The sequence below is a fragment of the Brachycentrus maculatus genome, unplaced genomic scaffold (genome assembly GCF_059751285.1).
Source record: "Brachycentrus maculatus isolate JH-2025_06_01 unplaced genomic scaffold, ASM5975128v1 h1tg000660l, whole genome shotgun sequence".
NCBI lineage: Eukaryota > Metazoa > Arthropoda > Insecta > Trichoptera > Brachycentridae > Brachycentrus > Brachycentrus maculatus.
In genome coordinates, this window is record NW_028281395.1 from 553,069 (window position 1) to 578,821 (window position 25,753).

At 31.3% G+C, this 25,753-nt stretch overlaps 2 protein-coding genes across 2 annotated transcripts in view; one reads left to right on the forward strand and one right to left on the reverse strand.

Annotated features, from left to right (window-relative positions):
- Positions 1-1,710: 1,710 nt before the first annotated feature.
- LOC148300734 (general odorant-binding protein 68-like) lies at positions 1,711-6,283 on the reverse strand. The gene is made up of 5 exons (XM_088274359.1): positions 6,222-6,283; positions 4,418-4,465; positions 4,247-4,327; positions 2,782-2,997; positions 1,711-1,917 (listed from the first exon to the last, which is right to left on the reverse strand). The coding sequence occupies exons 1-5, from the start codon at positions 6,258-6,260 to the stop codon at positions 1,828-1,830; spliced, it is 474 nt and encodes a 157-aa protein (XP_088130485.1). The 5' UTR covers positions 6,261-6,283; the 3' UTR covers positions 1,711-1,827.
- Positions 6,284-9,061: 2,778 nt separating this feature from the next.
- Positions 9,062-25,753, forward strand: part of LOC148300735 (intermembrane lipid transfer protein VPS13A-like) — a 74,604-nt gene continuing 57,912 nt past the window's right edge. The window contains exons 1-12 of the mRNA XM_088274381.1: positions 9,062-9,143; positions 16,541-16,756; positions 17,881-18,278; positions 18,380-18,591; positions 18,679-18,853; positions 19,435-19,708; positions 20,310-20,568; positions 22,103-22,233; positions 22,721-22,924; positions 23,538-23,746; positions 24,653-24,800; positions 25,406-25,542. Of these exons, the coding sequence (XP_088130507.1) occupies positions 16,616-16,756; positions 17,881-18,278; positions 18,380-18,591; positions 18,679-18,853; positions 19,435-19,708; positions 20,310-20,568; positions 22,103-22,233; positions 22,721-22,924; positions 23,538-23,746; positions 24,653-24,800; positions 25,406-25,542 (2,288 nt within the window). The 5' untranslated portion in view covers positions 9,062-9,143; positions 16,541-16,615. The remainder of the gene's footprint in view (positions 9,144-16,540; positions 16,757-17,880; positions 18,279-18,379; positions 18,592-18,678; positions 18,854-19,434; positions 19,709-20,309; positions 20,569-22,102; positions 22,234-22,720; positions 22,925-23,537; positions 23,747-24,652; positions 24,801-25,405; positions 25,543-25,753) is intronic.

A 25,753-nucleotide genomic window follows, 5' to 3' on the forward strand; every position in this document is an offset into this window, starting at 1 on the left:
TATTACGACTCCTGACCCGGCCGCTTTCAAGTATTTGACATACCTTAAATCCTACAATTAATTGTGCCAAGTTTTCCTCGGTCTTCCTCTGCTATTTTCAATAAATGTATTTTTAAATACAGTAAATAAATAAACGCACTCTTAACGAATATAAAATCTGAATAAATATTTTGAAAATTGTGTAATTTAACCATTTTTTCACATTGAAAATATTTTAGGACTTGCGAATCCGACATTACGATTTATTTTCTGTACATGAAGTTAAAATAAATGAATAAACATATTTTGTTTATTGTTTCGGCATTCACTTTGTGGTAAGACATGATTGATGATATAAGTTTACATTTAGACCTGAAGATGGAAGCATGGCTTCCGAAACGTGTTATTCATTCAAAATAAATAAACAAATAAAAAATATTACGATTTATAAGGATTTTTTATTCTTCACTATTCAGTGCTAATAATTCGACATCTCAAGAGAAAAAATAAACAAATTCCTTTTATGACAGCTCGGCTGTCCAAACTTAAAACACAGTAAAAGACATTTTTTTGTAGTACGTTTATTTTTGCATTTTTGAACTAAGTAGAGTCTACTTAGTCCAAAAATGCAAAAAAAACGTACTACAAAAAAATGTCCCTTACTGTGTTTTGAGTTTGGACAGCCGAGCTCTATAGGTGATGTAACATATTATCAATATTATATTATTTCCCAATAATATTAACAATATTATTGGGAAATTTCAGGGTTTACTCGAAATCTGGAACCACTGTAGCACTTAGGCAGTCGGCAAGAAAACAGCGACAAAATTTCTACGTGACTGATAAATAATTCAAGGTAAAACCACCCCTATTCCAACCAGGGACTCTGGCGTATTTTTAAGAAAAATAATTCAACAATAATATAATGATGCAGGAAAATGAATAAGCTTTGAAGAATACTAGGGGTAAAATAAATGTTAACTTAAGTTTTGTCATTCTTTTTCTTGAGATCCTGATGATTTCTTAGTTGTTATGTGTTTATTTATACACATGAGCTTATGATTATTATTGTATGTTATGTCCGCCTCCGTAGTGTAATGGTCAGCACGCTCGGCTACCGTTCTGGAGGTCCCGGGTTCGATTCCCAAGGGGGGTAAAATAAATATAAGTGATTTTTTCACTGTAATATTTATTCAATATTAACATGGACTGGTACCTGAAGCGGACGGCTGATCACCTTTCCTTCATGTGTAAACGATCAAGATAACACTGCGTTTATATGACGCAGTGCCCTATGCACCATTGGGGTGCGGATAAGGGTTTTATTATTATTATGGTTGTCATACGTCCAATACATCAGGACATATCACCGTTTTTGACACTTATGTTATCCCGATGTATCGACGACCCACAAAATGTCCGGAGATAAAATGGTTAATATTAAAAATATGTTTGAGTGAAAAGCTAAAAACGGTATATTTTGGATCTTAAAATATATATATTTACTACTTATTTTAACTTTCGTCTTTTGAATCCCATCGCTAGCGCCCATTCGTAAAATTTATTTTAAATAAAAGTACCTACTCAAAGTTTTGTTTTATTTAAATAAGAGTGTTTGCCATAGATTTAGACATAACCAAAAAATATTTATTTAATAAATGTACGGACAAAATTATAAAATGCATTACATCTTAAATCATTCAAATGGTGATAGTAAAAAACACATTTATGTATTTAGTGAAAAACTTTAATATATTTTTACGATATCGATATTTTGTCGTTTCCCTGTTTGAATCCCTTCATTAAATTACGTTTACATGTATTCATATTAATTTATTTTTTTTACATTCAGAATAAGTTAGGTAGAGGGCATGCTTGCATGAAAGATTTGAGGGCCGTGCAATCCGCAGAATTTTTCCATTGGCTAGTCGGACAATCCTGTAACACAAAACAAGAACAACCTTATTAACCTCCCCTAACAAACTCGTAAATAAAATAATTAATAAATTGCTTAAAATTGATTTTACAAGTTAGTAAAGGTATAAAATAAATGTAAAATAACTCACTAATCAAACCAATCTGTAATTGGAGATAATCCAGATTTTGTGAACAAGTATTTGGACACACTCAAAATGTCGTTTATTAAACTAACATTACTGAAATTTAGTGAAATTTACCCCACTAACAGTAATAGTAATATTTTAAATTCAAATGTAAAAAGTGTAAATAAAAAAGTACTCTGCTATTTCTTGAATGTTTTTCGCAGATACTTTGTGACATATTTTATAAACTTTATAAAATAAAACAATTTTGTTTTAACCACTTTTTATTGGTACGCCTTTTCCTACCGGCTTCGACAAGAAACTTGTAAGGGAAGGGTAATTAACTATAACCTTACTATGAGTATTTTTATGTTTTAGAATTGGTATATGAACCCTGATGATGACAAGGTTCTTGTCGGTAGGAAAACCGGTAGGAAAAAGTGTACCAATAAAAAGTGGTTAAAACAAAGTGGTTTTATTTTATAAACTCAGCTATTATTCATTCATATTTGAAATCATAGTATGTAATTTTCAGACTCTTTTATTTTGTATTATATTAAGATGTTTTGGCTTGAGCTGGAAATCGGCTCAAAAACAGGCAATATTTATTTTCACCGCGGTGCTGATCTCCCTTTGTTGACCTCGATAGAGGGTTTGTGAAACATTTATCAACTTTAAATTCCAACCAAAAATATTTTTTCTTGCATAGTCAAATAGTTTCAAATGTTTAGTTAAAATAGATAAACGAAACGGTACTTACTGTCATCATGGAGCGCGTCATACACATAATGAAAGCTTGCCCCTCGCATCTCGAGTTTTCACTTTGTGTAAAGCACGAAGACAGCATTGAGTCTATGATGCCGTTCCAGTCTGCGGATAGGTTTTGTTTAACATAATTAGTTGCTGTGGGTCTGTCCAGTTTGTTGTCAGCTCCAACCAGGTTGATTTTCTTAAGCAGACAGTTGAATACTTCACACTGAAAAAAAAATATATAAAAAAATGTTTATACCTATATTTCGTTGTCGTACACGAAAAAGTGTTCAGGAGGGCCATTTAAGTCACTTTTGCTTGGCAAGAAAATAAACATCAATGCAGTTAGTCATTTTTGACAAGTCAATATATTGTACTTCTAAGTTTGAAATCGCTTTGGGAATTTTTCAGGGCAAAAATAAGCTAGTAAGATATCAAATAATCAATGATCACGTTTTTGTATATAAATGCACTTGGTCACTGTCTACTGTATGACTGCGATATATTTATTCACACAAATACCCAGAGGGCTTTAACAAGTAAAAATTCAAGCTACAAAAAATATAGAGTTGTTATAAGTATAAGAAAAAATATTCAGATACATAAATTCATTTTACAAGGTATCAAAAAATTTTCAATGAAAATAATGAAGGTAAGAATTGTATCTTCTTTAACATCATCTATTCCACGTATTGATAGTAAAAAAGGTATTTTTTTCTTTCAAAAATATTTCAGACAAAAGAGCTTTTTTTTTAAATTTTTAAATAAGTTTTGTTTTACTAAGGAGAAATGCAGATTTTACATAACAACTCTGCTGTGGACCATAGGTCACTATTTAATGGAAGGTTTATTAGATGTCTTCTAAAAAAGATAACCTAAAAAATGCTGAACCAACATTTTCTTGGGTTTGATGCAGACGATACAAAGATACCCAAAGATAAATAAAGCTTAGTAAAACATTAAAAAAAACTTTATGTATACATATCGCTCACTCCTTTCAACAGCGTCATATATCAAAAATCATAAATTTTCAGTTGTGCATATTTCCGGAATGCCCAAAAAATGTACTATATCCCAGCAAAAGCGGCATATTTTTAACTTAATATTTACCCGCTACAGGGCAGAAGTTGTTTTTGCATTTTGAAAAAAGGTATTGTTTAATTATCTTTTTAAATATACTAAATATTTTTCTAATGGAGAAATAACATTCAGGTTTTACCTAAAAAGATCTGTTGCAAAGTAAAAAGTTCAATAAGGCTTGATATTTATTTTTAATACATTTTTAAAATTGAAAAACGATCTCCTGAAAAATCAAGTTTTATAAATATATGACGTTGTTTAAAGGAGTGAGCGATATGTCCAATTGTTCGAGATGTGATTTTGAAGCAAATACATGTACATAATTCAAAATAATGATTAAAATTATATTGCTTCGTAAGCTTTAACCAATTACTTCTATTTGGGTACTATCTTACACTTGGTTTGCCGTCTGTGATACAACCGTCCTGTATTTCCTTTGTTACATATTCGGGAATGTTCATGCAGCAAGCTTCAGCCTAAAACAACAAAAGAACGTCAAGGATTAATAATAATAGCAACAATGAAATATTAAAAAAAAATTATCAATCGTAAATACATGTACTTACAACTTTCGGGGGTTTCCTGCATTCGTCGGGTATTTGCGCAAATGTCACCTAAAAAATTGAGCGTTAATGCTATTTTTATTAAAAATAATATGGATGGTTCACTTACTCCACAAATAAATTTAAATCCAGTTGGTACAAATCACCCGGATTGAAATATGAATTTGACTGTGTTCATGTATTTTAACCAAATAAAATAGTGCAATAGAAAATATAACGATATGAAATTCGATTTGGTGAGATAAAAAAGCTATTGCAAGTCAACCATCGATACATAAGTATATTATAATATGTATTTTTATACAATTGTAATCAAATTGAATTATGCAAACGTGACTTAATAGAAAATGATACAAGTAAGTGTCTAAATATTTTTTTCAATTTCTTAACTTCAAGTAACACAAAAATCCAAGTATTTTTTCTAGACGCTGATTAATTTGAGGACTGAATCAATCTGACGATTTTCTTCAAGTATTGAAAACATATGCTCAGATTACTTTCATAAATGTGTGAGTATTTACTTTAATGTTAAAAATTGTTAGTATCAATAAGCTAAAATAAAGTTATTATTTAGACAATATAAGTTATTTTATAATACTTGGCGTATTGCTTTGTTTTATATAAGGGGTAATATAATAGCTATAATCTAAAATTTCCTCTGTATTTGTTCTTCTAACACCGCATTCAATTTTGGTACATCCCTATGCATCAGACCTACGCAGTATTAACTTGATCATTAGTTATGTGAAAGGAAGCTGATAGATCCTGCACTTATGGTTATGGATCTAGGGGTGGCATGTATTTAATGAGGTATGATGGCGTTAATAAAGAAGCTCAGTGAAGAACATTACTGCGATATTGAAAAGAAAATGAAAGAGAAGCAGTAGGTACTTTTAATTTAGAAAATGCATATGAGTACAGCAGCTATGGCTATAGCGTTCGGGTTTGGGTTCTCACTTTAGTGAAACTACTCACTTTAGTAAACTGTACTTTCTCAGCATTTCTTCTCCATGTTATAATGGATAAATTTAAACGTTGTGTTTCACTCTCTCTTACTGCTCACCGATAGTGTTTGAAGGAGACGTGTATTTACTAGTGCTTACTATTTTATTTTTTTTAATTATGATTTTATGTTATAAGTCTATTTGTTACAAGACTTTTTGTTTCTCTATTAGTGTATTCATTAGTGTATTTTTTTATTTTTGTATGAGATACTATATATATATATATATATATATATATATATATATATATATATATATATATATATATATATATATATATATATATATATATATATATATATATATATATATATATATATATATATATTACTTTAAAGGCTTCAGCCGTTCAATAAATAAATAAAATAAAATAAAAAATAAAATAGTGAAATTATTCACTTAAGTGAATTTTAATGTATGAATTTTTAGTGAACAGTAATCCGATTTTTCATACATTTTGGGGTCTGGTTTTATAAATATGTATATCATTTATGAATTTGAGCTGAAATATCTATGAATAATGAAAATTGTAAAGCCTCCTTGAGACGATTCACGACGAAAAAAGTGCTATATAATTGTCCAATTAATTAGTAAATAAATAAATAAATATACTACGTTGCGTTCTCTCTCAAAAAAAATTTTTTTACACGAACAGTATTTTATATGTAAACTATTTTAATATTTTTTTGCAAACCCAAATTGCACTGTATTTATTTTGTGACCTCACATTTCTTCCCCACTTAATATTATTTAAATTTAAGAATATTTTTAGATTTGTGATGGATTGAAAATAATATTCTCACCGCCACAAAATATAAAATCACTGCAAATTTAGTCACCATGTTGACAGCTAGAATACGTCGATTACATTGTGTTTGCTACAAAATCGGTATTTTATATAACGTGCGAGTCCATAGGCAATTTAGCGGCCATATTTTAATGTAATATTAAGTTAATTATGTTTTTTGTGCTAACGTGTTTAAATTTGTGTATTTCCATGGTGCATGTCATCAAATAGAGCGGTAGTAATAGTAATCAGTTTAAATACGATTATGATTTAAATGTTTTTGTCGACGAGATTACAGCTACAAATTTGGCGTTCCTGACTGTATTTTCATGTCAAAAAAATTTTTTTCACAATATTATAAGTGTATAAATATTTGTACACGAATTCTAGATTTGAATGCACTTAGGAGATATTTACATGAATATTTTAATTCTTAGATATTTCAACATAGATCGAGAAGAATATAAAAGATTATGGGCGTTTGTGCACTACCCGTAATTTTACCCTCCGGCAGTCCGGTTTTGAAAAATGAAAGCGTCTACGACAGTTTAGCGTGATCAAATTTACGCGCAACGTGTTCACGCACCGATCAAGAGCACCGATCCGAAGAAAGATGGATAAAAGCACAAACCAATCCAAGCCAATCATCGTTTTAAAACACTAACTGCCGACGTAAAATTCCATGTAATTCCGTTTAGTGCACAAACGCCCTATGAATGAATATGGAAGAAAATGGATGTCCCATTATGAAAGAAAATTCGGGAAGAACCTAACGTACATTTCATGAAGGTTTATAATAAAAATTTACTTGTTTCCACCATAGATGTCGCTGAAGGAGTAGCAGACGTAATATATTTTCTACATCATACGTAACATCTTTTTTTGGGTCCACAGGGTTTACAACGTATCATACGCTGGTTTAAGTAATCACTTTATACAAATCGTGTGTGACAGGTTATCAATTAAAGGAATATATAACTTCTGAAATTTTAGTTGTGTGATTGTCAATCATGGGTAAGAATGGTGAATTTTACAAGTGTATATAAAGTGATCACTTGTACAGGTCGTAAGCCTTGTCTTGAATGCCCAGACTTCTCTTCATCTATAAAAAAAACTCTATATTTTTGGCACATTCTCTATGCTTTCGTTCATTCATGTTTTGTAATTAGTTATATATTTTTTATTATTATTTAACAGTTGGGTAAACATTTTATGAATTTATTGATACTACATTTTAACCTTTAAAAAATCCCCCCTCACAATAAAATGCTCATTTTTCTTTCATTTCCGCCATATTGCCTATATTTTTCTTACCATACGTTACATATATGATTTGGGTTAAATCTCACGCCTTTTAAATTACGGGAAATGATAAATAATTTATTTCCTGCCAAAATAGCTTGTGCAAAATATTTTTTTGTTGGGAAATCCAAACAAATTAAAACAAGTACTTATATATTCATTGTTATATAAAAAAATGCGAATTATTATCTTTTTATGTAGTGTATAGATACTAAGCCAATATATATACATATGTACATACATATGGTATATACAATCGAGCGTTGTAAATTTACACTTTGAAAATTATTCGGAAATTATCAGTTTTTGTTAATAATACTTAATCCAGGCATTTTTTTAATAACCCTCGTATTAAATTACAAAATAAAGGAAATGATAATACCGTAATAATCTATTGATTCAGTTAAAAATATAACAAAAATACACAGTATTTATAATGCAATTGTATTATGCTAAAAACATAATGGACTGAATCACAAATTTTCTGAATTGTAGATCTTAAAAACATTTGTATTTTATTTATTAATTTATGAAACTTTTTCCTGAAAATAAATGTAAATTGGCGGACTTATTGGTAATAAGCAATATCTTCTAATCAACCGAACACAAACTGATATGGGGTTTAAAGTTTAAAGAGGTTCGAGGATATATAGTGCTTTTCAAAACTGTAAACGAAAAAAATAATAATCACAGTATGCATGAACAAAAAATACAGAATTATATCGTATATTAATGAAACTGATGAAAACAAAGAAATGCACAGGAACAAGGATCAAAATTGATCGTTCAATCTTTTATATTTATTTATTAAACTTCTTATACAGAATATATGTATAGGTACGTATATTGGCGGGTTTATTGCCAAAAAATAGTATCTTCCAACACACCATTTCGTATTAAAAAAAACCCGCAAATTTCCTGCTTTTAGAGGCTTATCTGTAGGTAGGATAGTAAGCGAGGAAACGCATTTTATTTAATATTTTTTAGTTGGTGTGAATCAAACCCGCGACGCCAGTTTCTCAGTCGAGCGTCCCAAATGCGCCAAGGCGCCTGTCCTTTTTAAAAATTAATTTTAGCATACATAAAACAAGCTTGTATTGATAATTTGCCTTAGATTTGACCCAAATCCTATACTTTCTATTTGTCCTGACGACTTCAATCATCAAAAATATTTAAAAAAAAAATATTTTTTAGTGATATTTTTCAACTTTCTATGACACATTTACGAAATAAAATATGTAACGGATGGTCTGAGTTATCTTGTGTAAAAGTGGCCGTGAAACTCTACTGCGAGTTCATACTATGTATAATTTGAGTTTTTCATATGGTTGGTATATACCTAAATAATATATAGATACAAGGTTATTCGTTCCCCTAAAAATAATTAAGTTTCTTTTCATTATTTATTGCGCAAACACATAAGAAAGAGCAATAAGCTTATCGGATATTAGGTCCTCGGATAACAAGACCGGTGTAAGGGTGTTCGTGTATCTCCGCGACGCCTTGCCGATCGATTTTCCGTTTATTTTCTACCCCCGTGGAAACGCTCACGTCAGTCGCTCGCAGTGCGCTCTGCTCCTGACTGATATAACCTACAAATCGCGACCAGTTCGGCACAAATGTCACCTTAATCAAGGTAGGATTCCGTCCAAACTTTAACAATTAAAATTGAAACAAATATTGTATAATAATCTCCGACACTAATTTTATAACATGTTTCTATCATTGTCATGTAAAATCGAGATGAAAGGGAGTTTGACGTCATATTTTCATGATTGCTGCGGTCAACGAATATTTAAATTTTAAATTAACTACAAATTCTGCATGAGTATATATATATTAAAAAATGGGATGGTCTGCACATTATTTACGTAATCTTTACATTTAAAATATTTTTCTCTTTCTTAAACTTCAATGTTGAAACTACCATATGGTAGGATATGAAGTAATTCATTTTAATTCACTAATCATAAATAATGATTCCCTTACTAAGAAGGTAAATTTTCCAATAATATTCCCGGATTTATTATCTTTTATTTAAAAATGTGTTCAAACTTTGGATCGAAATTACCGACGCAAATACTGCATTCCATATTGTACATTAATATGGTGTGTTCCTGAAGAAAAACAGGATTAAAACAATGTGAAACACATTAAAATGTCGATTTTGCTTTTATTAACGCATTTATTTTCGTCAAAATATTTTGCCAGTGACCTTTTAAAATTTAAATTATTAATAAAAAGTTAGCACAATTTTGTTTATTTTGTCGAAAATACGTTATTTAATTAAAGTAATAAGTTTATCTTACATTATAATATACAGGATAATAATCTCTAGGATCTTGTAAGGAGGTTTTCAATTTTTAATATGCATTTGCAGTTTAAATAACGCTAATCGATAAAAAGCTCAACAAGTTTGAATGTGCTGAAATATTCTCGGAGCTTATATCACAGATGACTGAATTTTCCAATAAATTATAATGTACGTAACAGGTACTACTCTATAAATGTTCCCTCTTCTCAGCTCGTCGTTACGATCTTGTGTGACCCTGGCCTAATTTCAATAATGAACCAGGTGGCATGTTGTGGTCCCGAGTTTGATTCCTAGGGGAGAGTCTAAATAAATAAAAGGAGTTTTTCACCTTAATATTTATTTTAAATTCCCTTGACTAGTATTTTATTTATTGGAAGCGCGGGACTGAACACCTTGCCTCGTGAAATTAATGATCAATATAAAACTGCGTCGTTAAGAGATAGAAGAATATGATATACACACACACACACACACACATTTATATATATATATATATATATATATATATATATATATATATATATATATATATATATATATATATATATATATATATATATATATATATATATATATATATATATATATAAACAAAGGATATAATAAATTTAAAAATGACAAATTAATTGCAAGTAAATGAATTTGATAATAATCAGATTAAAATCTTTATGTTGAATGAAGTTTAATGTCTTTGTAGGTACGCGGTGATAAAACTATTAATTATGCATAAAATACAATTGTTCAATAATCTTCACAGAGATTATTTTACGACTTTATCATATTTTTAAAAATGAACAGATAATATCGACGTTATAAAATAAATCATTTGAAACGACGTACACCAAGTACAAACACAACTGCCGTAATTTTACCTTATTATTTTCATTTAAACCTTGGGGTTACTTTTGCAGATCTCTTGTCTTCATATTAGAATAAAAGCTCATCATTTTTTTTATTAACTTTAAAGAAGAAACTAAAAATATAAACGAATTCTTAGATAATTTCCAAATACATGTAATAGGAAAATGTTTAATTTTACCGTTATGCGCAGAATGCGCTAAATCTGTGTATTTATAATGAACAATAAATAATTTTAATAAATAATTAATGATTCGACCAAAACCATATTTGAAAATCAATACAGCATTTCGGTTTGATCCGATTTATTTGGGTTTAAACTATACTATATTGTGATTCTAAACTGTACCATATGTTAACTTTTTGTCTTAAAATTTACATATTCACATCGTTTGTTACAAAATCTTATACAAACCTAATACGTACATAATATGTTATACAAGGTCAAGGAATAGACAGGAGCACATAAATATAGATGTATCTCAGGTTCGTGAGATTCGTATGTTATAAATATTGCTCTAAGACGCAAACCGGAGCAATCAATATTTGACTCCGATTTTACGCTCTGATTTTGCCGGGTATTTTTTCACTCCGTCAAAAAAAACACTTTTTAGTTTAAATTAAGAATTAAGAAGAACTAAGCCTTTTCTTATTCTATCATGATATCGTTCTATATTTTTACCTAAGTAGGTACCTAAGTAGGCAGCGCCAGATTAAGTAATTTCAGGCTAAAGGTTAATTGGAAATTGGGCCGAATTATAATAAACAGGGTGAATATAAAACAAACGTGTGTTTATCTCAAGATTTTATTGTGTACTGATGACATAATGAAACGACTTAATCCGGCGCTAGGTCACAATTGACCTAATATAGTCGCAGTGACATAAGGGATGCAAGATCCCTTGACTTCACAAAAAAATCCGGCGCTGCCTACTTAGGTACCTAAAAGAACGAACGAAATCATGATATGTACTGTAATACATTTTATTACATTTTCATGGGCCTATCAACTAAAAGCGATTTTTCAATTTTTTGTTTTTGAGAATCAATACAGTTATCTATTTTATTTTGATGCTTTGAATTCAAGACATTCCGGAATTTTCTATTTACCGTGGTTATAGGTGTAAATTTACAAATAGGTACTGCAATAATACTGCATATATATATATATATATATATATATATATATATATATATATATATATATATATATATATATATATATATATATATATATATATACATATTACCAGTGCTCCTCAACCGGTGTGCCGTTAGCCGGATACAGATGTGCCGTGGTCAAATTCAATGTATTTGACATTTTACATTTTTTTATTATGTATTATTGTCTATTTTTCAAAATTTAGTAAAGAATAATTATGATAACTATATATTTTTTCAATGGCCTATATATTTTACCTTTATACATTAGCTTTTAGTGTGTCACGTAATTCTAGGAATAATTTTGGTGTGTCGTAGGTGAGAAAAGGTTGCGGAGCACTGCTGTATACTGTACAATAATAATACTGCATTATATCACATTAAATCGTCTTTATAACAAAAATAATAATTTATCTGAAATAACTAGGAAATATCTACGTATGGAAAGCCGAAATCGTAGGAGGGCTGATAAACTGAGCACTTTTAGTATTGGGTTTATTCGACTTGTATATAGGTAACGAGTTTAGTCAACTTGCATTAAAATCGTTATCTGCCTTCCATTTTCTGTTTATTCGAATATCCGTGACCGATAATTCAGCGGTGATTAACATTGATCGACCTTAATTTAGTTATTAAAAAATATGACCTTTTTGACGATGGTTTAGTTATTATCAACATCAAGTAATTAATACGTATACACTAATTAATTTCATTCCGTACTGCTAGGCAAAACAGATTTATTTTAAAATGTGACAGTGTATTGAGTTGCTATATTTATTTTAAATAATGGACGGAAACCGTTTTAATGGAAATTTTAATGAAACTCACTGACCGGATGATAAAGAAATATTACATACCCGTATTGCGAATAAAGTTGTATCTGCAAAATGACCGTACATTATATATATTTTTTCGATTATATATATTTTTTATGGTAGGTACTTACTTTTTTTTTACGCAAAAATAGGGGCAGAATGGTCGCATTTTGTTTGATATTATCCACTCTCAAAAAATATTTTGTTTGCCAAAGAATTTTCCGAGAAAAAAATAAAAGGTGTAACTGTCGTGAAATATCATTAAAACATACAAATCTACAGTAAGTAATAAAAAATATTTTGGTTTTTGGTCACACTCAATTTGCATATATTATATAAGTTTTAATGAAGTATCCAAATCAAAACGAAATACAACGAACACAATCTATCTGATGAAGAATGTGGCCAAAAATGTGATATATTTTTTTATTTGTTCGTCTCGTAGTGTTGTAGTATAAAGAGTTTATTTAATTCAAGTAAGCACAAGAGCTCAGTCTCTTTTTTGGAGAGGCACAGCGAATCTAAAACTATAAGTTTGCCATATGTATAAATGTTTATAAATTGTATTCTGTTGTACTTAAAAATGTGTAATATTATATTGTACTGAAATAGTAAATAAATTAAAAAATTATATAAAATAAAATAAAAATCTCGAGGCCCTGGGATCGATTCCCAAAGGTTCAAAATATCTTTAAAGAGATTTTTTACAAAAGTGTTTATTTGAATTTTTACCTCTTTAAGCTACTAGTTTGCCACTTTAAGCGCAGTACTTTGCCTCAAAATCGAGTAAACGTTACATCGATCTGATACAGGGCCCTTATACACCATTGGGTGCAGGAAGGATAAAAGCATATTTATCCTTCAGAAATCGGACATTCTTCAGATATTTTATTTTGTATTGGATGTTAGAGTTTGGTCATAGGGTCCTCATTATTTATGACTGGTATATTTGGGATAAACTAGGATGTAGCCAGAGACTTTAAATAAATTATGCGAAGGCTCTCATTGTAACAGTATTCTGGATTAGTCCCCGATCAGGGTAAGCGTCCCTACACAGTCAACCAACCACTGTTTTTCAAGAATAAACGTTTAAAAATATGCAACGTGTTTAAATAGGATTTTAAATTTCTCGACATGCTTCTGTCATTATTTTTTTATCCAAACTGTCAGACTATGTAATGAATTACCTTTCCAAGTGAAAAGTGCACTTTCTCTGATAACCTTTAATGTTTATTAGTAATGTTCCTGTCGTTTGACAGAAACATTGCTAATCTTCCTTGGAAACCTAGCCGTCCATCTATCATCCCTGAATTATTTCTTTTTCTCTCTATTTCCCCATAACTTCTTACCTAATCCTATCAATTTTAAGTTTGTTTGTCATGTTACACATTACAAACTTGATGATTATACTGATTAAAAATATATTTCGCAATTTGTTGTTTGCGTAATTGTTTTTTTACTGTTTAAATCATCGTAGTCAGAAGATTGCCAAGAGTTTATGCAATTTGCTTTCCCCTGGGGGTACGCGTACCAATGAATGGGAAACACTGTTGTATATGAATAAGCCAGTTTAATATGAGATTTGTAACACGCTGTGAAACATCATGTTTTGTCAAGTAACAAGACATTATCGCTAATAACAATATCTAATAGCTTAAGTACAACACTTTGTACGATACATGTTATCATCTAGACATTAACAGTAAAATATTATTACATTCTAAGTACAAATAGGCAGTACGTAGGTACATTTTAAGCTAAAAGAAAAACATTGAGAAAACTCTCGCTCATAAATATCTTGGTATTTGAGTTGTATGATCGATTGAAAGCTTTTAAATGATTACTTATACATACATTAGCATAGTAAGTAGGTGTATTTAAGTAAGGTAGGGGTGTTTTTATGAGGATTCAAACCTAAAAAAACAAAGGATGGTGCAACAAGTAGCATAATACAGTAAAATAGCACGATATGTTAATACATATTAATAACCAGTATTTTAATAAACTGAAAATATAATGACAGCAATTTGATTATTTTTTAGGTTTGTATAGGTGTAATGCCTATATAATGTAATGAATGTTTTTTTTATGTAACATAATAAATACAACGCAATGTTTTATTTTATTTATATTTCAGTCGATCCAGAATTTGCTAGAAAGTTACATAGTACCTACCCAAACGCGCTAACTGCTAGGCTTTAGAAAATTAGTTTTCTACAAACTGTTTAATATTTCAGATTATAAATAACATTTAATGAATAATTATGTTGATTTGAATAAAAACTAAATACTTTTAAAAATCATATCCGCTAAGAAAAACATTATTCTGATTACTTTCGATTCATTTTTTCTTATATCTGTACGTAATAAATCAGCCGTGACATAAAAAAAACGTGAAGTTGTATTATGTTTACATCTCATATACGTAAATTTATATTGTGGATTTCTATACTGTAAACCCCTTTTCAATTAATGGCTAATTCTGATTATTTCCGATACATTTTATTATAATATCTGTACGCAATAAATATAAATAAAAAAATTAAAAACTGAAGTTGTATTATGTATGCATCAACGCCCTAAAGCCCTTTTCAATTAATGGCTATCAATTTCATTTCGACGCGATTTCGTGCTGAAATATCATAACTTGGGCTTTTTGAAAGGTTTGATAAATTTATTGCAAAGCATTCAGGTATATTTAGGTTTCATCGTCGATTTACAGACGCGCCAAAACCATTAAGTAAACTATTATCTATGTACAGTGATGGGATTGAAAAATTTCAACAACCGGTTCGCCCTTTAGGTACTACTTCTACCCCCTCCCGCTATTAAAAAATAGTTTTTAAATTTATTCTTTTATTTGTTTTTTCATTCACATAAAAACTGAGAATGATCCAATTATAATAGTAGGTACAGATTTAAAAGTCAATTAAAAGTAATGTAACAATGTTGTAGAACATAAATCATAATATCGTAGTCGCACAGGAGAAAGTGACCAACTAACGAAACGTAAAATGTTCAGGAGGACCATTTAAGTCACTTTTGCTTGGCAAGAAAATAAACATCAATCCAGTTAGTAATTTTTAACAAGTCAATATATTATACTTCCAAGTTTAAAATTCTTTGAGATTTTTTTCAGGGCAATATTAAGCTAGTAAGATATCAAATAGTCAATGATCACGTTTTTGTAAAAAATGCACTTGGTCACCTTCTCCTGTATGACAACGATATATAAGTATACAAGCTCTGTAACAATATAGGTATCTACATCGTACATGAAATAACAAAAAATTAAATTGAAAATTATAATGAACAGTGTATAAAAGAAAATAACTAAAAAATAATTCAGTCAGTTTTATTTAATTACCTCCAAATTGCCTTTTGGTTGTCGTCTACATGCTTTGATTTGAATACTGTGTGACAACAAAGGGTTAAGGACCGGTTCGGCGAACTTAAAAAAATTTAGGCACCGGTTCTAGCGAACCGGTGCGAACTGGCTGAATTCCACCACTGTCTATGTATGTGAATAGTATAATGCGTCAGCGCGAGTAGGTACCTATAGCAATTTTGAATTATCAGCGATTATCGTTGGACTAAACTCAAAATTAGTCTCATCGATTAGATAATGTCGACAAGATAAGGCATTATTTTCCTACTATACACGTGCTAACAAAAAAGTTTTATATTAGATATGCTTCAATATTTACCTTTATTTCTAACAATATAACGTTGTGTACCTACAATCGTATCATGTCGTGAGCGAGTTCGATTGGTTTATGAAGAGAATAGGTATGATATTACAAATAATTCAATTTATATCGTCGAGATGTCATATTTTGTTTACATTTAATTTAATTTTTGTTGTGTATTGTTATTGATTTCTAGGTGTTACTTTAGATCGATGTTGGAGATGGATATAGTACACAAGTTTAATTGAAATACGTCTCCAGAAAAGGCACGATGTTTGAAGGCGTCATAGCGGGAGTTCTAAACCGATTTCTCGGTAAATACGTTCAGGATTTAGATACGGAAAACCTGAACGTTGGCATATTTTCCGGAAATGTGAATCTCACGGATTTAAAACTCAAACCGGAAGCGTTGGTAAATATATTAAATTACACATACAATCATTATTATTTTTCTTCAAATATATAAACATTTATGATTTACAATTTTTGATGTTAAATCAAGGAGAGAAAAATACGCATTAAAAATATGATTTGTTTAGTTCTCATTTGTATTCTCAGTTATATTTTCTCATTTGTTTCTTTTAAGCATGCTTCTTTATTCATGTTTTTCTCATTTGTTTTTTTTTAAACATGCTTCTTACTTTACTTTTTTATATGCTTATTATTTATACCTGTTTATTGTTTTATATTTTGGCATGTATTAGTTTCGTTTTATTTGTGTTTCAGTCTTGTAAATCTTAATCCCATGTCCCAAAATGAGAAAAAGAAATTAGTCATCGGGAATATTATATATCTGACTTTTGTATGTAATATGTTTTGAAAATAAATAAATTGTAATAATAGTTTTTTCGTAATTGTCTAGTAAGCATTTAAAAGAAATAGTTCATAGAGCTTACACCTAATGTCTTGAACTAATGTGATTTACATAATAATAAACATTTAACGAAAAACAAAAAAAAAACAAAAACAAAACAAAGATGGGAAGATTATGTTTAAAAATTGGAATCATATTTATTCCAAAAAAGTTCATCCCGTCATAAAAATGGTTTGAACGGATAAAGTTTTTTTACAACATTTTGAGTGTGTTAAATACTTGTTCACAAATTTAGATTATCTCCATTATAGGAGTTATTTTTTTAAATTATTGTTTGACATCTCATCAAAGATGAAGAAGAATATGGAAGTCTGGGCATTTACGTGGCTGACGATCGTAATATTACCGTCAATCTAGTGATTCAACAACAATGTTTAAAAATTGGTTCATATATATATAAAGAACTTCCCAGAATTTAAATAGTGTGGTCAATAATGGGTAGATTGGCAAATGTTACACGTGTATAAAGTGATCACTTAAACCAGCCTATGACGGTCGTCAGCCCCGTAAATGCCCAGACTTCCATATTCTTCTTCATCTTTGATGAGATGTCAAAAACTAACCAGATAAAATTTTGTTAAAAAAAAAACATGGAATAAAAAAATATAAAAAAGTACTGTGCAATTTACTCTACTTGATTAAAAACATGACTTTATTTTCAGTATGAGTTAAATCTTCCCATTGATGTGAAAATCGGGACTATTGGTCAAATAAACTTGACCATTCCGTGGGCGGGATTATACACCCAATCTGTCGTTGTCAACATTGAGGACGTTTTACTATTAGTCGGCCCAGCGATATCCAACAACTTCTTCGACGGAGAGAGAGAAAAAAGGCTGATTCGGGCAGCGAAGAAAAAGATTCTTCAGGACTTGGAAGCGGACGGTGAAGTACTGGGAGGGCCACAAAACTTCTTTGAAAACCTTCTGACAACCATTGTTAACAATGTTCAAGTGTACATCAGAAATGTTCACATACGATACGAGGACACCGTCAGTACTAAAGGATCCTTGGCATGTGGACTATGTCTTCAGAATTTGTCAATTGAAACTACTAATAAGTATGTATATATTTTTATTACTTATTTTGCTCTGCAACTATCATATGAACTTAAATACAAACTAAACGATATGCATAATGTTAATCATTTTAATTTGCAAGTCGGTGGAAGCCTTCAATGACCCCTCAAGGTGCTAATACCGTGTATCAAATGATGAAAGTGGAGTCTTTATCGTTCTACTGGAATCCAAATGCCGTGGTCTTGGATGACGAAGAAACAAGAAGTATCACCCAGACACAGTTTCTCAGTTGGAGACATTACATGATAAGTGGTCTGGAAAAGTTTTCTATGCACAGGGAAGATTTCGAATTTTGTACGTACAAAAAGTTTTTTTTCCTTTTTTGTTGTTGTAAGAAAAGTATCAGTATCGAAAAATAATCAAAATTTTATTTGTTTTCAGTATTGAAGCCCATAACATGCAAAGTAAAAGTGATAATTAATCGTTCAGGAGAAGCTCGTGTTCCACGTTTACTGGTTGATGCCGTTTTACATGACAGTGCTGCTCAACTTTCTAGGAAGCAGTATCTTTCTGTTTGTTCTTTGGTTGATTCATTCAAAAGGATCGCTATCAATAGGTAAATATTTATTTCTATAAAAAAATCCAAAACAACTCGAATTTTTTCCCTCATTCCCTTTTCTGTTGTAATTGCGTACCTGTGTAAGAAAACAAATACCGTTCAAGGTATTTTTGTAATATGGTATTTTTTATAATATGGCAGCATTATAGTTAATGATGGACGACCGTTTTCGCTATGTCGATTATGCAAATTGATCGATTATATTGTTTAGAATTAGAATATTATCTTGTTTGTAAAAACTTGATCAAATATTCAACCAATTTCATAAGAAGATAGTGCGTTAGATACGAAAAAAAAATGATTAACATTCAGTGAACATAAAACATGCTCACCGACTTTCGTAATAGCCCAAATCGATTATAATCGATATACGTATGCCCATCATCAATGAAAAAATTTGACGTTTCAAATTTTGAAATTGATTAAGCGAAATGGCGGGAAACATGATAAAGAAACGTCACGCAATAGTAAAAATAATATTTTATTATCTTGCACACATTTATTTGAAAAACAACGACAAATTTCTTTGCTTTGTTTGCGGGCTTCATAATAATTGACATTGAAATATTTTTCTCTAGGAAATATCGTCACCTGCATCCAACTGTTCCTGTGAGAAGAAATTCCAAAAAATGGTGGAAATACGTTTACGATGCTGTCGTAGAGCAAAGGGTAAAACCGTATACATGGCAGTCGATAAAATCCCACAGGGAGAACTACCATCGATACAAGGAAGCGTACAAGAGGACTTTAAGAAGTCCAAATGACACCGAGTTGAAACTAGACCTACAGAAATGTGAAGATAACCTACCCATATTGAGTGTTATTATTGCGAGGGAACATGCAAAGATCGAGGTAATTTAAAATGATTTATTATTTGTAAGCAATATATGGGGTAGGATTCTAGCGCCATTACCATTAGATGCCAGCCATTTAAAATTTTCATATGAAAGAAATTTATGATGCCACAAATTCGCTCCTTGGGAGCACCTTTTTGTCTTGTTTATTTTAAAACATCTCTTGTAATCCTTTGTCGGCCTCCGTAGCGTAATGGTCAGCTCGCTCGGCTACCGCACTGGGGTCTCAAATTCGATTCCCAATATAACATTGCGTTTATATGATGCAGTGCAATTGTTGTATGTATGCAGTAGTGTGCACAGATAATTAATTAGAGTAGGTAGTAAGGTAAGCTAGGTACTACTAGGGTAGGCAGTAGAGGTAGATAGTGAGGTAAGCTGGTACTACTGAGTAAAGTAGGGTAGGTACTGGTTGTATTTTTATATTCATGCGGGTAAGTTAGGATAGGTACTGCTTTTCTGCTTATATGGAAGGCACGCCTCTGTTTATATATATGTATGTAATCCTTGATAAACCAGTTTCAAGAGCATCATGGACCAGAAAAAGGTAAATTATAATGAATTATTTTACGTTTACTGAAGTTTTTTTTTGTTTTTAGTTGCAACTTGAGGATCCGGAAAGAGTTGAAGTTAAGGAAAGTGATATAAACTGGTGGAGGGTATCGACTCCTAGTCCATTTCACGAGGTGGACAGCATGGATAGTGGATTCTTCAGGAAGAATGTGGACTTGTGTGTCAAACCGGAGAAGGTCAAGGGGCTGTGGAGCCATTTGTCCAGTCCGGAGAAGCAACGGGTTTGTGAGCTAATTGGATATGTCGAGGGTGGACCTAAACCAGATAAACCCAAGTTGTACATAGGTAAGTCATGTGTATCTTCCTCTTCGTGTGCCTGTCAGGTCCCCCCAACGTTGGTGATCACTATGGCAAAGGCTTCGCGGTCCTCAATTCAATTCAATTAAATTTATTTCAATTAATATAAACATTACAAACTATAAAAAATTTAAATCGTATACATTAAAATAAAATATATGCAAGAACTATTGCTAAAGGTGTAGAAGAATCCCGCTTCGGAAAACTCCTTCAGACACATGGAACAGATCAATATCCAATGAGATATTGTTCAACATAGCAGTAGCTCTTCCTACAGGCATAACCATCGGCAGGTTGGTCTTGTATATAGGAATGTGAAACAATCTATGTCGACGCTGTCTTAGGTAACTATTGGGAACATACAGACCAAAGTTCCGGATAATTTCAGGATTATCGATCATACCGCGCAACAATCGATAAAAATGCGTAATCAAATACACATTCCTTCTTGTCTCTAAACTATTGTAGCCAAGCATACCCTGGAGAAACTCGGTCGGGTGGAGCCAAGGATAATAGCCGTACTCTTTCATGTAGAGATACCTCAGAAATTTCTTTTGGTCCTGCGCCGTCCGGAACAACTCCTCCACTCCTCTTATTCCGGTCCAGTCGTGAATGTTGCGAAGCCACAATGTTCGCTTTCTGCCCTCAGCGTCCTTCTATTTTCCCCATCATCATAATTTGCAGAATGTAATATTTTTCTGCACGAAATACGTGACCCAGTGACTGCACTTCAAAGTCAACATATTATCTTTCCTTTTGAATAGACCTACAGGTTGTCCATCAGTTCTAGGATTATTGATGGTTTTTGTGACACCCTGTATACCTGGACAGGATTTGTCTGATCTAAAATAAATTTCATTTAACCTGTCTGGGTGTGAGTTTCTCCGGACAAAACTGTATCTGAGGAGTGAATTTGTTTTTGTGTTTTTTTTTTTACTTTTAAATTTTTATATTATAGTCGATGCTATAAGCAACATGTTTTCTTGAATAAACAAAGATATTTACCCCAGTAAACATGATTTATATCAAAATTATCGAAATACCGATAAATCATGTTTTTAACATGTTTTGATATAAATCGTGTCATAAATCATATTTTGTATCGGCCGTACATGTACGTCCAAACTCCTTTGAGAAAAGTTTGGTATGGCCGTACATGTACGGCCATACTCCCGGACAGGTTAAATTTCGCACAAACATTTTAATTTTGTAATTTTTTTTATTTAAGCTGTATTTTAAAAGAGATATACATACTGCTAAACATCTTTATGAATTAATGTTGACATAATTTTATTGATCTATTTTAATGAATTTATCACTGTAATATTTATTCAATATTACCATGGACTGGTACCTGAAGCGGAGGGCTGATCACCTTTCCTTCATGTGTAAACGATCAAGATAACACTGCGTTTATATGACACAGTGCCCTATGCACCATTGGGGTGCGGATAAGGGTTTTATTATTATTATTATTTTAATGAATATTATGAAAATATTTATAAATTTTATTTTATTTCAGAGCACAAAATAAACTTCACTCTAGCCAACTCATCCTTGAGTCTGATAAATAGGGGAAAAGAAGTACTCGTAATGACATTGACTCAATTTTTGGCTTCCATTGAAACCCGGCCTGCTGCAAAAGCTTTTAAGGTAAGTTGAAAATTTTACTATCATTTATTCAATCAGACACTGCATTATTTGCCCTACGAATGTTATATATGAATAAATATTAAAGGTGTCTTAACTTGAGATGACGCATCTATTATTTTTAACCCTTCCCTTACGGTGCTAAAAACTGTACTTTGTACACCATATGAAAATGTAATATTAAAAAGGGTAAAATGTAAATGTTGTTTTTAATGAGCATAGTTAAAGTTGAAATGTATAAATTTTGTAATGTTAGCTCAGGTAAATACCTAAATAAGAGAAAAAAAAATGCAATTGCTGCCGTAGCTAGCGCAGTGACACGACCACCCTGAACGACGACTCGTTGCGCAGCTAAAATGAGATTGCCGGAAACATTATGAAGCCGCATGCGTAAAGTGCGGCATGCACGCATACTCTGAGAAACGTTTGTGTATTGGTGATTTTATCCCTGATTTTTAACAAAATATTTATTTTTTATTTACTTTTCTAGGTTTCTGCCAGGGCTGAAAGTATTGTAATAGAAGTAGCAAATGGTGAAAACGATCTGACAGCCATTGTAACAGCGGATAATGTATTCTCCGGACACACTAACCAAAATTTCCTCTCCATTGATTTTGAGAAAAATCCGCTCAATTGTGAAGCAGACTTTGGATTAAACTGTTCTTTAGAACCGGTTGAAGTTGTCTATAATGAAGTAAGTCTCAAATTATTACATATACATATTTAAAAAAAAAACCTTGCAAATTTGAAATTGCCTCAACTAGTGTTTGTGAAATTGGCATCTCTACCACTTAATTTCTTCTTTAACTTTGGTTTATTCTGTGTAAAAGTTAAAAGGTAGCTCTAAGTGAGTTACTGCTTTTAAGGGAAAATCAATCTAGAATGCCGCTTCCCAGACTACGTGAGTATATACACAAATGCTGGATGTTGTTGTCATAAACTGCTGCAACAGTTTTTGTTATTTTATTTTTTAAACCTTTATCCGCACCCCAATGGTGCATAGGGCACTGCTTCATATAAACATAGTGTTATCTTGATCGTTTTACACATGAAGGAAAAGTGATCAGCCCTCCGCTTCAAGTACCAGTCCAGGGTAGTATTGAATAAATTACAGTGAAAAAATCACTTATATTTATTTGACCCCCCCTGGGAATCGAACCCGGGACCTCCAGAACGGTGGCCGAGCGTGCTGACCATCACACTATGGAGGCAGACCAAATATTAGTGACATCAGTGTCGCTGTATCAGTAACATACCCATATTCCTTACAGTTTTATATAAACAAATTAATTGTGATTTTTCTACAGCACGGGATATCAGAAATAATCAATTTCTTCCAAATGCGATCAATGGCGGTAAAAGATGTTACCAATATTGTCAGTGATAAGCTGCATGAAGCGGCTGTGTTGAGTAAATCTTTATTGAATTATACGATTGCAAGGCATAAAATCATCAACATCAATATGGATCTGAAGGGGCCATACATAGTCCTGCCAGAAACTGGCACATTGAATAAGTAAGTCTGAACATTTTACATTTTAGCTCTCTAAGGGTGGTGACTGACTGGAGCATTTCGTCGTAACAAATGTCATATTATCGCTCGCGGTGAGCATCTGAGTATCCGAAACTATGGATGGAGCGCTCGGCTCGCTGTACTGACTTTACGAATGCTCGCATTGTAACATGTTACGTTACGACGAAATGGCTCCGGTCAGTCACCACCCTTATAATGCACAACATTTTGAGTGTGTTCAAATACTTGCTCTGAAATCTGGGTTTCTTCACTTAGTAGCTATTTATATATTGACATCTCAACATACATACATAAATGAAGAATAATATGGAATATGGAGTTCCAAAATTTGAGAAGTGTGGTTGTGAATCATGGGTGGGATGGTGAATGTTACATGTGTGTAAAGTGATCACTTATACCAGCTATAACAGGCTGTAAACCTTATAAATACCCAGACTTCCATATTATAAAAAAATCTTGAACTCTTTATTTTTGATAGCCATGATGCTCCAAATACCCAGACATTCATATTCTTCTTCATCTATGTTAACGCATTGTTGTTGGATTTTTTTTTTCATCAACTCCGACCCTAATTATACTCGGACAGTCTGCTGCCTGGCCCTCAGTATACTAATCAAAAGTAACTGCAAACCCAATTCCGATCTGTACAATGTTTTTTGGCATCTCTCGCACTTACAAGCTTACAAGTGTCTCCTTCTCTCTACCAACAGTATGTAAAAGATGCTAAAAAGATTGCTCCCGCAAACAATGTGTGAAGATGTCAACAACTTATTATTATATTTGTAGGGCCAAATTGTGGTCAAATTGGTACACAATACAAAAATAATAAATTGGTGTAAAAAATATTTGAAAAAATTATGTAACAGATTTGATTTATTTGTTTTCTAGGGGAGGTCATGTATTGGTAGTTGATCTCGGACGTGTGGTAGTGAAGTCAGATTTACAGCCTTCTAATAATCAGTTAGAAGATGCTACATGTATGGAACTCGAAGAACGTCTTTATGACAGAATATACGCCGATTGCTCTTCTTTACAGGTAATCACTTACATGTAAAAAAAGAGTAAATACATTAACTGGTTTCTTTCATTTGAGTTTACATGTATCATTGTACATACTTATTCCTCACAGTATGTAAAGTATGCCTAACTATTAATACTTCAAACATAGCAACATACAGGTTGGCGCAAAATAAATCATCCAATTTTGTTTTTGAATAACTTATTTACGAAATAAAGATTTTGAGTGATGGGAATCGTTAATTGGACCTGAGCAAAAGGTCTAAATCTTTATTTAGACCTTTTGCTGTCTAGTTCACACATGTCAAATATGATTGACGTACGACGCCATTTGCAAAAATTATATTAAATTTGCACCAGGTGATTGATTTTGCACCACCCTGTGTTTTGTTTTACTTGATTTTTTTTTTAAATTAACATTTCTTACAATGATTATTGAATTTGTGAAATGTTACTATATAAAAAAATATATTTTATAAAATATTTATTGAATGTGATTCTCAAGCTTGAGATAAATGGGCAGTTTGAACCTGCTTGTGTTTATCTCCGTTTTACAGTTAACAGTTTGAAACAAATGGTTTATTGTTTTGTGTGATCTAAATTATAAAAAAATATCTTTTTTAGGTATTTTTCTGCGATTCCGGAGATGATTGGAGAAATGCTCGCAAATTAGCGGATTCAGATCTTCACTTGATTCCGAAAATCAGACTTCAACTTGTGTTCTCTAACAGCATCAAACAGGACTATAAGCTTTTGCCTAAGTATGTTATGTACATATTATATTTTCTCTTATTTATATATTTTTTAAGCCCTTACATTTCAGAGCGATTTAAAATATTTTTTCTTATGATGTCATGGGTATGCATACATCGGTCACTCCTTTCAAGAACGTCATAAATAAAAAAAACTTGATGTTTCAGGAGTTTTTAAAGTTGAAAAATATAATACAATGTATTAAAAATAAATATCAAG

Bases quoted from the DNA above. Each gene is read 5' to 3' on its own strand.
- LOC148300734 (XM_088274359.1), bottom strand. From the start codon at position 6,260: ATGGTGACTAAATTTGCAGTGATTTTATATTTTGTGGCG. The intron at 4,466-6,221 runs GTGAGAATATTA...TCAATTTTTTAG, and splicing joins TGATTTTATATTTTGTGGCG to GTGACATTTGCGCAAATACC. The intron at 1,918-2,781 runs GTAAGTACCGTT...TTTGTGTTACAG, and splicing joins TGACGCGCTCCATGATGACA to GATTGTCCGACTAGCCAATG.